The sequence below is a fragment of the Neoarius graeffei genome, chromosome 1, assembly GCF_027579695.1.
Source record: "Neoarius graeffei isolate fNeoGra1 chromosome 1, fNeoGra1.pri, whole genome shotgun sequence".
Taxonomy (NCBI): domain Eukaryota; kingdom Metazoa; phylum Chordata; class Actinopteri; order Siluriformes; family Ariidae; genus Neoarius; species Neoarius graeffei.
In genome coordinates, this window is record NC_083569.1 from 75,089,140 (window position 1) to 75,102,040 (window position 12,901).

The 12,901-nt window shown below is 38.6% G+C and overlaps 1 protein-coding gene across 1 annotated transcript; it reads left to right on the forward strand.

Moving 5' to 3' along the window:
• The first annotated feature begins 911 nt into the window (after positions 1-911).
• Positions 912-9,921, forward strand: LOC132889562 (interferon-induced very large GTPase 1-like). The gene is made up of 6 exons (XM_060926240.1): positions 912-1,053; positions 1,686-2,762; positions 3,609-3,714; positions 3,807-4,061; positions 4,156-4,416; positions 4,521-9,921. Exons 2-6 carry the CDS (start codon positions 1,686-1,688, stop codon positions 9,191-9,193), a joined length of 6,372 nt encoding a protein of 2,123 aa, XP_060782223.1. The 5' UTR covers positions 912-1,053; the 3' UTR covers positions 9,194-9,921.
• The last annotated feature ends 2,980 nt before the right edge of the window (positions 9,922-12,901 follow it).

The following is a 12,901-nucleotide window of genomic DNA, read 5'->3' on the forward strand; positions in this document are numbered from 1 at the left end:
AGTTGGGATAGGCTCCAGCTTGCCCGTGACCCTGCACAGGATGGTTATGGATAATGGATGGATAATTCACCTACTTGGTATTTTTTTTAAACCTATTGACACATGCTCTAATGCAAATGTGAATGAGAGAGTGATTGGGCATCAGGAGATTTCTGTTATTCTTATTGGTTTTAAGTTCTTCTAGATTTTTATCTTTCCAATGTCATCTTAAGGTCTAATGGTATTTATCGATTCATACAGAGAGATTTCAGAGTATTTAATAACTACTGAAGCAAATATATTTCATGATTATTTAGCTATTATTTAAATTGCTGTTCATTATTAAATATTTGTAAATTTCTACCGATAAGCTGGTTTTGTTTTTTTTTTTTTGGGTAAGTGTCCTGTCCAGAGGGGAATCTCTTCATAGCACACACAGCCACATGAGCTACAGGATTAGTATTGCTATGATTCTCTCTCTCTCTCTCTCTCTCTCTCTCTGAGCGGAGTTATGAGCCCACTACATTTAGGGGGAAAAAGATTATTAGTTTTATACAAATGGAACAGAAATAGTGGCTCGAATAAACGATACATTAACTGTGCGACGCTCCCGAGTATCATTTATTATTATTATTATTATTATTACACCACTGAGCCTTGATATGCACAGATAATTTCCTCTGTTATTTAAAGCCGAACTGTTTGTATATTACAATTAAAAAAACCCCCCAAACCCGTAGGCCGACACGTGTATTCATTTCCTCAGAAATGAAACTTTCGGTTTCTGTTCTGCTGGGACGAAACCATCACCAAGACCCACTTTATTTTATTTCACGTTATTTTGGACAGGAAATCCTTCACACACAAAACAGGACACAGAATAATAAACCCCAAAGGATGTCAAGGAGGAACGAGCTGCACTTAATAATACTGGATAGGGAAATCGATATGAATGAATAATAAACTAAATAAAATGGTTTAGTCCTTCTGGAACATCTTTATAAAGGGGAGTCCTGAAGGCAGGCGGTGACTCTTTGAAGTGACTTCCAAAGGACCGAACAAAACTCCAGACGAGTAAGTAGAGCCTCGCGCTTAAATATATGGTTTATTATCAAATAAGGATATATATATATATATATATATATATATATATATATATATATATATATATATATATATATGGGGTTATGGTTTCATGAGGAAAACAGAGTTTTTAAATTGACGTACTTTCCCCAGACTTGAGCACAAATACTCAAAAGCCTGTTAAAAAAGACGAGAAATTGCTTCAATGTACAACTGATGTGCTTAATTTTTGCTGGCTAGTATGTTTACTTTGTATTGTGTTAATGTTTTTTTGCAGTTCAAAAAGTGACAATATTAAATCTATAATCCACCATTTGCCAATACTAGTATCTTGCTTTGATACAAGCCCAAGATGCCTTTAAACCCAGATCATGTTGATTTTCACTACAAGAGGAGTTTGTAGATTAAGATATGTCATAGTGTAATGTGAAAGCTAATCTTCTGGATACATAATCAACACAGAACACTTTCTGCATGCTAGTTAATATTGCAAAGGCGAGAAAGTCCAAAACTTACATCTCGGGCAATTCCGTGTTCATATTCTTCTCCCATACTGAATGTTTAGGGGAAGTGACTGGATGTACTGTATAACTCAAACTGAAGCAGTGTGGTTTCTCTTACAGATGCTTCAAATGTCTCATCAGGCCAAACTTCGGATCATTCTTCAGGACCATGACATTCGCAAACTGGACTTACCTCATGGAATCCCTGGGACTGTGGGTGAACTTCAGTCTATTGTGAGAGAGACATTTGGGCTTGATGGAAGCTTTACTTTGCATTATAAAGATGCTGATTTTGGAGAGGAATATTTTTCTCTTACCTCAACAAGTGACATCAAGGACAAGGACACAATTAAGGTGATTCACATTGTTGAACCTCCCTCAATTACTCTGAACTTAACTGATCTGGATAGTTCCAATGAAAGTACATCAGAGACCTCCATCCATAGCTCATCAGCCTTGGCCCATACTTCAGTGACCTCCATCCATCCTTCCATCAGCAGTTGTTCCTCTGGATCACAGGACACACTGATTCTTTCGTCACCCGAACATGTTACCCAGCGTTCACAGTGTTGGCCTACTGAATTTCCAGTACCTCGCTTTGCTTATGACACAGAGCTTGTGCTTGCCTCAGGAGATGAAGATTTCAAGAAGGATGGAATTCAACTCAACTTTACCACAATCCTTCCTGACATCCTTGAGAAACTGGCTGAAAGCATCCTTCAATACGTTGCCTACCCAACTGGTGCAGAGTTGTCCGATGTTGCTAAGGCACTGATTCAGAAGCATCCTTGCCTTAAAGAACCTGGATCATATAATGGATGCTGTGGATGGCAACAAAGACTAAAATATAAAATGGGGAACTATAGATCTAAATTGAGAGGGCTTGGATGCCCTGAGCTTGATGTGAACTCTCTCAAAAAGAATCAAGCACATGAGAAAGCGCCGGCAAAGAATATTAAAAAGCCAAGAAAGGCAGAAGTGAACTCTTTACCCCCTCACCCACAAGGAATAACAGAAGGAACATTGGAACAAGAAAGAGTGGAGCTCCTTAATGAAGTTAAGAAGAGGAACAACTGTCAGATTATCAATGATAAAATGGCAAAGACATTCTCCCTTCGCGGAAAGGAAGTTGTCAGTCAAGCATCACCAGTCAGTGACCTAAAAGACAGATGGCATGCTCTTTTTAATGCAGCTCAGGTAAATATTTTTTTCATAAAGTGGTTCACAGTATGTGCTATGTTGGTTGTTTCAGTTGTTTACAGTCAGTTGTTAACCCTAACAAATAAATCATATCGGCATGAATGTTACACTGGTCACTCTTCTTAAGACAGTTTTACAGGTTTGTTATTTTAACTTAATGGTCATCTGTAATTTGACGTTGAACTGACGTGTCTGCTCTCACTGAGATACATGTAAATGGGGTGGACTAAACAAGCAGATCAGTATAATAATTTTTTTCTCCACCGCCAGCAACACTATGTTTTACTTTTCACATGGTGGGCTTTTTTTATTTTTTAAAAATTCTTTAACATGCATACAGAGTGCAGTGTTTTCATTCAGTTATTTAATTAATTTGATCATTCTGATTTTTTTATTTTAATTTTTTTAAATAATTCAGTTTTTTTGTCCAAGTATTTTTGAAAGTTTGCAGGTTTATTTTGTGTATGGCTGGTGGTATAAAATTATCTGCAGTTAAAAATCATTTGGACAAAAGTTGGCATTGGTTTTATAATAAACCGTTTATGATAAAATTGGAATTGCATGTAATTTATCCTGACTGAAGAGCAATAAGTTACACTCACTTAACAAACAAACAAACAAACAAACAAACAAACAAACAAAACACTGGCTTAAGTTAAAAAATAATAATAACTCAATAAAGTTGGAATTACTTAAAAAGATCCATGCAAATTGTTACCTTAATTTTTTTAAGTTGAGCCAGAGGTAAGCATTGAGCAGAGCATTTTATTGATTTGATTTTATGATTTACACACCAGACTGTTATCCTTATTCATATCCTTGTTCAAATATTCCCAACTCAAGCAAGTTGAAGATCCCAGAGATTTCTTTGACAAAGAGCTACAACAAGATCTTTCTGAAAAACAGTCTGCAGAACCAGATGTAGAAGAGGAGACAGACACTTCAGAAGGTACTGTGATCAAATTTTCGGCAGATCGATTTCCTACACAAACATGGTGTTTGATCACATTTGCTGAGTTGAATTATTCTTGTTCTACACAGATGTTCCTGCACCATATGACATTTCAGTGCAGTCCATTGGGACTGATTTTGCTAGACTTGGGTGGAAATGCCGAGAGAACACATCAACATTTGAGCTGAGGTGCACCAGCAGCACATCTTCAAGCATCCAGACCCTTTCACAGAATTACGCTGAAGTGTTGGGCCTGTGCCCAGGCACCGAGTACACTTTTACACTGGTTGCAGTTTCAGAAAATGGAATCCAGAGTTCAAGAGCCGAAGTATCTGCATACACAAGTAATAATCAGTCTAATGTTTTGGACTGACATATGCTGAATAATATCTCAATGTAACTTACCATGTCATTACTCCATCTTTCTTTTCATTACAGTTCCAAACCCACCTGAAAGCATCGAGGTTAAGAATATTGGTAGCACATCAGTTACTCTAACCTGGCAGCCACCTGCTTCCTTAGAGAAGAAGTACCATGTGGTGTGTTCCCACAATGGTATAACTGTTCATGAAGAAGAAACAGAAATTAACACAATTGTTTTCAGTAATCTGACTCCAGGAAAAAATTATTCCTTCCACATTGCAACAGTACTTAAAAATGGCAGCACAAGCAAGACGGCCGAGTTATTTGCCAGCACTAGTAAGTATTTATCTACATTTTGTAAGTCTTTAAACCTCATGACAACTGGTTTTATTTCAAACCTTTGATTGGGATGTGCATTTTTTTTTAATTTAAATTAATAGAAACCAATCTCAAGAGCTTTCTTCAGGATGTGGGGCTGAATCAACACCTCACTAAACTCTCACTGAGTGCTGTACTACAGATTGATAAGAGCACAGTGACAGATGATCCAGCATGTTCTCAATCAGATTTACCATGGCTTTTCCTCAAGAAAATTATGATGGTGAATGTGACTGCAAGAAGTGTCAAATGTGCTCCATCAGCTGATGAGGATGAAGATATGAGTTTAGATCTGTGTAGTGATCTGGAACGTCTTGTCCTCAACGAAGACTCTGATGTGAAAGTAAATCCTTTAGACATCATAACTGCACTCTTCCTTTGCTCAGACAGTTTTCTTCAACAAGAGATTGCTTTGAAAATGTCTATGTGCCAGTTCTCTGTGCCTTTACTGCTTCCTAATTGTGACACACAGCAGAGCACGCTCATGCTTTGGGCCTTAAGAGATATTGTGAAGAAGTTTAGACCACACTCCTTGTCTGATCCAAGAGGGTTTGTGGAAGAAAGGATTGTTCTAGCAGACTTACCCTTAGTGTCCTTTGTAAGACTTGGAGACTGCAGCATTTCTAAATCTCAAATCTTGAACAAGCTGCTCAGTAATCCACAGCAATATCATGATACATTTGTGCACCGTGACATGGACTGTGGAGACATCCCAAGAAAAATATCAAATGGTTTGGTGGAGATCAGCTGGTACCTACCTTGTGGAAGTAAAAACATAGACATCTTCCCCGAACCTGTGGCTATTGCAAACTTGAGAGGGGACATAAGTACATTTGTTACTCAGTACTCATTCCTTTGTCAGATTTCTACAGCAGTTTTTGTATTCTTTGACAATTTTGAATCAAACTATCAACTACTCACCAATACACATGTAAAAGCACAATTGTTTTTGGTGGGTAATGCAGACACCAAAGCCTACAAATTGGATTTGCTGAAAAGAACAGCTGCTGCACTGAAATTGAACAAAAGAAGGATCATTCTGAAGACCAAACAAAATGATGCAGATTTTGTCAAAAATCTGTGTTCTGCAGTGAGAGATGTTGTGAAAAACAGGCCTATGACTGTACAACTTGAGAAGATGACCACAGTTGCACATGAATTTGGAATTTGGATTGATGAAGACTGTAAGGAGTGCCAAAATGCAAAAGAAAATGCAGAGGCAATCACGAGTAAAATACAGGACACACTAAAGTTTAAGAAAGAACAGCTCCCTTTGCAGGGTGAGATCTGGAAGAAATTAGGCAAATTAGAGAAAGAGGAGTGTAGGCTTCGTAAAGCTGGGGACAAGAACATTGAGATGTATAAAAGTGAACTGAAACAACAGAAGATGGAACTCAGGAAGCAGCAAAGGAGCTATGAAATGTCAGAAGCCATGACATGCTTCATAACTGCACTGTCAAGTTCACCTCTTGAGAGATCGTACTTCCTGAAATGGATGCGAATGAATCTGGACAACCTTTCCCGCAAAAAACTAACATGTCTTAGAGAATTGTACAAGGAGAAATGTCAAGAATCATCTGAGAAGAAGGAGGAGATTGCATTACTTGACAGACAGATCTCAAACAGTGCTTTGGGAACTGAACACTTTCTGAGGGAAATGGGTCAGCTGTATGAAGCTGCTGTCATCCTTCCAGAAAATATACAAGCAAGACAACAAATGCTACACTTACCCAGTCTGTGTGCGAGGCTCCTTTTAGATGGATTTCCTCTTGAACTTGTTGATGGAGATGCTTCAAATATACCTTTAAGATGGATTAGTGATGTACTGACAGAGCTGAATAATTTAGCGCAACCCAAGAATAAGATCATGGTAGTCACAGTATTAGGAGTCCAGAGCACAGGAAAGTCTACCCTCCTAAACACCATGTTTGGGGTTCAGTTTGCAGTCAGCAGTGGAAGATGCACACGAGGAGCTTTCATGTTGCTGATCAAAATCACAGATAGCTTCAGAGAAATACTTAACTGTGATCATTTAGTGATCATTGACACCGAGGGACTGAAGTCGCCTGAACTGGCACAGCTCGATGACAGCTATGAACATGACAATGAACTGGCCACACTTGTTGTTGGACTGAGTGACATTACCATCATCAACATAGCCATGGAGAACTCCACAGAAATGAAGGACATTCTGCAGATTGTGGTGCATGCATTCCTCAGGATGAAGGAAGTGGGCAAAAAACCCATGTGTGCATTCGTGCATCAGAATGTAGCTGACGTCTCAGCACATGACAAAAACATGAGAGACCGGAAGCTTCTTTTAAAGCAGCTGAATGAGATGACTGAAGCAGCAGCCAAGATGGAAAATAAGGAAGACTACAAGAAGTTTACTGATGTAATGGAGTATGATCCAGAGACAGGTAACTGGTATATACCTGGGCTGTGGCACGGTAACCCACCAATGGCACCAGTGAATGCTGGCTACTCCGAGGCTGTCTATGACTTCAAAAAGAACATGATGGACATTCTTGTAAAAAAGAAGATATCTACCAACAACATTACAGAATTTCTGGAGTGGACAAAAAGCTTATGGAATGCAGTAAAATATGAAAATTTCATATTCAGCTTTAGGAACAGCTTGGTCGCTAATGCATACATGAAGCTTTGTGCTGAATTCCATAAATGGGAATGGTCTTTCAAAAAGCACATGTACAAGTGGTTAATGTCTGCTGAAACCAGAGTGTCCAATTTTGAGATGATGAAATCAAAATCTGACAAAACAAACCTGCAAGATTTCCTGAGGACCCTGAAACATGAGGCCTCCTCAGAGCTTGATAACTGGGAAAAGACTCTTTTGGAAAACATCATCAAATACTTTGAACAAACAGAGGGTCATGTCTATCTCGTAGAAAGGTACAAAGAAGACTTTGTAAACAGTGCAAAATCTCTCAGGAAGGAAACAGAAAACTCAGTGATGAGTAACCTAGAGGCAGTTATTGAGATTAGGGCAGGAAAGAATAATTTGGACCACATCAAGAAAACAAATACTGACAAAATGGAAAAGAAAGTGTTAAACCTTCTGGAGGAGCTCCGGAAAAACAGAAGTTTAGAGGGCATGTCTGAAGAGGAGCTTGACAACCATTTTGAACACATGTGGAAGGAAACACTTGAAGAGTTGTCATTTAAAGGCTTGCAGAAGCAAACAATATCTGACAGTGTTTTTCGACAATTACGAGAAAACATGAGACAAAAGGGAAGTTCAGTCTCTAAAGAGCTGAGTAATGTGAATCTGCATGAATATGGCAACGACAAATTCATTGTTCATTCTGAGAGTTTTCTAAAAAAACTTTTTTTCATGGACAATTCTAACAATCTTCAAAAGTTGGCAGACAGTGTCATTGATGCATGTAAGCAGTCAGTTAGTGACAAAAAAGAGAAAAAATCAGATTATCATGACACTTACATTCAGGAGATCCTACACAGAATTGATGATAACTTGACTTTGGGCAAGGAATTGAAATTTTCTGACAAATTTGAACTTTCTCTTAAGCTACACATTTGTGCTATTTCTGCAAGAGAATTTCAGGCCATGCATGACTGTTTTATTGCAGAGAACGACCCACGCCGATGCCTTGAGCAATTCAAAGAGAAATACCGAGCTGATTTTAAAGATCTGTTCAGTAATCGTGATCAGTGCCAGAGGAAGGCTGAAGAATTCACAAAACTCTGCCTGAGTCCTGCAGTTGAGACGTTCATCTGTAACTCACTGGGACCAGACATTATTGACACAATGCTGCAAGGGGAAAATGCATTTCAGTTCAGCACACGTGCCTTTTTCCAGTACACACTTTTAGGACAACTTCTGACCGAGAGTGATTTTCAGAAGTATTTGGACTACATACGTTCATATGAACGCTTTGTTAAAGACTGGATATTAAAACAAATTACAGACAGATTTTCCAGAGGAAACAAACTTTTTAAGCTGGAAGAGCAGCATCTCAAAGGAGCTATTATGGAGATAAAAGAAGCCATCAAAAAAGCACAACACAAGACAGATAAAAATAAACGCATAAAGATATTCGTTCAGAACATTTGCAGAGAGCTTGGAAAAAAGCTTGTCATTTCAAACGATGCCTTGGAAGCAGTTATGGCTTTGAGCAATGCCAAACAGGAGCAATTTGCCCACTGGCTCATGCAGTCTGTGGAGGAAATGGAAGCATTGCTGAAGACTAAGTTGCAGAACAAAAATATTCAGAGCAAACTGAGAACACTCAAAATCAAACCACAGGATGAGCTGTTCAAGCGTGTGTTTGGCTGTGGAAAACTGTGTCCATTCTGCAAAGCACCATGTGAGGCAGGAGGAGAGGCTCATACACACCACTCTGCTTCTGTACACAGACCTCAAGGACTTGGTCAATACAGATATGAGCAATCAGAGACATTAGTCACTAACATTTGTTCTACTGATGTGAACAGTGATACAAGTTTCAGATGCCTAGAGACCAAACATGAATGGCATCCTTATAAGAAATACAGGGAGATCTTTCCGGACTGGCACATCCCTGCAGACCCCAGCATAGAGGCCTCAGACTACTGGAAATATGTGATGGCAAAGTTTAATAATCAGTTTGCAGAAGCGTACAATGCCAAGCCTGCAGCTATTCCCCTAGTGTGGAAAAAAATCACAAAGCAACAAGCAGAAAATAGTTTGAAGGAGTGTTTTAGTATCAAGTAAACGCTTGTGAAAAATAATCAGGATCAGAGAGTTTAAAGAACACTGATTTTAGGCTTAATGCTAAAATGCTATCAGCTCCTTTCATCTGATACTATCATTTAATCCCACAAGGACACCTGGGGTCAACTTAAACACACTTTTTTTTGTTTTTGTTTTTTTTTTTTAACACAAATTATTCTGGTCATTTCTAGTGCCTTTAGTTTTCTATTTAAAAATTCCACACAGCAGAGAGAATATGATGCATTTTAATCACAGTGAAACATACAGGTTATAATGTCTTTGATTCATAAACATGGCTAATTATTGATTGCTATTATTTCCTATCAGTTGTTGTTCTTTCTGAGGTTGTTGTTTTTGCTTTCTTTTTATTTCATATCAGTTGTTCTTTCTTTCTTACTGGGTGTGTATCTAGATTACTTAGCTGGTTTCTCACATGCTGATTATGCTTTAAAGAACAGATTGGCAGTAGTACAGGGCTATTCGCAATGCCATTTAAACCAACACAACATTTATCTACATCTGGAAAACTCACACTGTACTTCATTATATTTCACTGATTTATCCAGGATTTTAATTGTTTATCTAACTCTTTGTAACATGATTGTCTCAGTAATATTTTCTGATATATAAAATGATTAGATAAGTATTACATTTAAATCACAGCTTGTTCTTCGAACAGTGACTGTAAAGAGATGGCACTTTTGCTTTGTAATGAAAATCAAATAACGTGTTTAACTGTCAATAAATTTGTGGCTGTTTAAAACAAACTGGATTTAATTTTTTTTTTTTTTTGGGAACAGGGAGATATTACAGGGCGGCATGGTGGTGTAGTGGTTAGCGCTGTCGCCTCACAGCAAGAAGGTCCGGGTTCGAGCCCCGTGGCTGGCGAGGGCCTTTCTGTGTGGAGTTTGCATGTTCTCCCCGTGGGTTTTCTCCGGGTGCTCCGGTTTCCCCCACAGTCCAAAGACATGCAAGTTAGGTTAACTGGTGACTCTAAATTGACCATAGGTGTGAATGAGGAGTTTTTGCCCAACTCCTAAAAACATCCCAGTCAATGGACTGGTTTTGCGACATTATGACTAGCTATGAAGGAGTGTATGAATTTGTTTATTTCTAGTGATGGCTCAGGACTGCTGTCCAATGCAGGGTGTATTCCTTCCTGAGCAGACTCTGGGCCCAGCACAAACCTGATAGGATGAAGTGCCTTCAAATGATCCATGTCATTTTTAAATTACGGTGACTGAAGTGTTACAAATCATATGTAATGGCTTGCAAAATTATTTAACATAATCAGAATTATATATTTCTGAATCACAAATAATACAACCCTGATTCCAAAAAAGTTGGGACAAAGTACAAATTATAAATAAAAATGGAATGCAATAATTTACAAATCTCAAAAACTGATATTGTATTCACAATAGAGCATAGACAACATATCAAATGTCGAAAGTGAGACATTTTGAAATTTCATGCCAAATATTGGCTCATTTGAAATTTCATGACAGCAACACATCTCAAAAAAGTTGGGACAGGGGCAATAAGAGGCTGGAAAAGTTAAAGGTACAAAAAAGGAACAGCTGGAGGACCAAATTGCAATTCATTTGGTCAGTTGGCAATAGGTCATTAACATGACTGGGTATAAAAAGAGCATCTTGGAGTGGCAGCGGCTCTCAGAAGTAAAGATGGGAAGAGGATCACCAATCCCCCTAATTCTGTGCCGACAAATAGTGGAGCAATATCAGAAAGGAGTTCGACAGTGTAAAATTGCAAAGAGTTTGAACATATCATCATCTACAGTGCATAATATCATCAAAAGATTCAGAGAATCTGGAAGAATCTCTGTGCGTAAGGGTCAAGGCTGGAAAACCATACTGGGTGCCCGTGATCTTCGGGCCCTTAGACGGCACTGCATCACATACAGGCATGCTTCTGTATTGGAAATCACAAAATGGGCTCAGGAATATTTCCAGAGAACATTATCTGTGAACACAATTCACCGTGCCATCCGCCGTTGCCAGCTAAAACTCTATAGTTCAAAGAAGAAGCCGTATCTAAACATGATCCAGAAGCACAGACGTCTTCTCTGGGCCAAGGCTCATTTAAAATGGACTGTGGCAAAGTGGAAAACTGTTCTGTGGTCAGACGAATCAAAATTTGAAGTTCTTTATGGAAATCAGGGACGCCCTGTCATTCGGACTAAAGAGGAGAAGGACGACCCGAGTTGTTATCAGCGCTCAGTTCAGAAGCCTGCATCTCTGATGGTATGGGGTTGCATTAGTGCATGTGGCATGGGCAGCTTACACATCTGGAAAGACACCATCAATGCTGAAAGGTATATCCAGGTTCTAGAGCAATATATGCTCCCGTCCAGACGACGTCTCTTTCAGGGAAGACCTTGCATTTTCCAACATGACAATGCCAAACCACATACTGCATCAATTACAGCATCATGGCTGCGTAGAAGAAGGGTCCGGGTACTGAACTGGCCAGCCTGCAGTCCAGATCTTTCACCCGTAGAAAACATTTGGCACATCATAAAACGGAAGATACGACAAAAAAAGACCTAAGACAGTTGAGCAACTAGAATCCTACATTAGACAAGAATGGGTTAACATTCCTATCCCTAAACTTGAGCAACTTGTCTCCTCAGTCCCCAGACGTTTACAGACTGTTGTAAAGAGAAAAGGGGATGTCTCACAGTGGTAAACATGGCCTTGTCCCAACTTTTTTGAGATGTGTTGTTGTCATGAAATTTAAAATCACCTAATTTTTCTCTTTAAATGATACATTTTCTCAGTTTAAACATTTGATATGTCATCTATGTTCTATTCTGAATAAAATATGGAATTTTGAAACTTCCACATCATTGCATTCCGTTTTTATTTACAATTTGTACTTTGTCCCAACTTTTTTGGAATCGGGGTTGTAAATACACATTCTACCTGTCAGTATTTTATTGCAAACTTGTGTTCTCTTCCACTGAATTTAATCTAGAATTAATTATTGGTCAGCAAGCATTTCAAAGAAAATCAAAAACCAAAATTCTGTTTGCATAATTATTCACCCCTCCAGGTTCTGGAAGATCCAGATGAAAGATATTGTCTTCACAAGGACACAATTGACTTATAATTGGCCTTCACCTGTGAAATATTAAAATAACTCCCACTGTCTGAACAAAATCCATCTCAGTTGAAGTGTCTTTGAAAAAACTATCAATCAAGTAAATGAGTGAAAATGAAAACTAAAGCACATTCTTAGGAAGTTAAAGAGAAGGTAACAGAATTTCATAAATAAGGAATGGAGTGTAAAATACCATAGAAGAGATTGAACACCCCAGTAAACCCTGTTGACTCAATAGTGAGGAAGTAGAAACTACATCACAGTACCCAAGTGTGATCTACACAAGGCCATCCCTCAAAATTCAGCATAAAAACATGACTGATTTAGGATGCCACAGCAAGGCCAGCAGTCACTCTGACAAAGTAAAGACTACAGTGGCTGAGAGTAGAGTGAAGTTGCACTATACAACCATTTGAAAATGTTTGGGAGAGTGGCAATCATGAAACCAGTCCTCAAGTAGATCCATATGAAAATACGACAGACCCAGGGTTGGTTGGTTGGTTATGTACGTCTGTATGTATGTTGGTTGACCACTCCTGGGGAGGGTAACAATGGTCTTGAATTTCCTCCATTTGTACACAATCT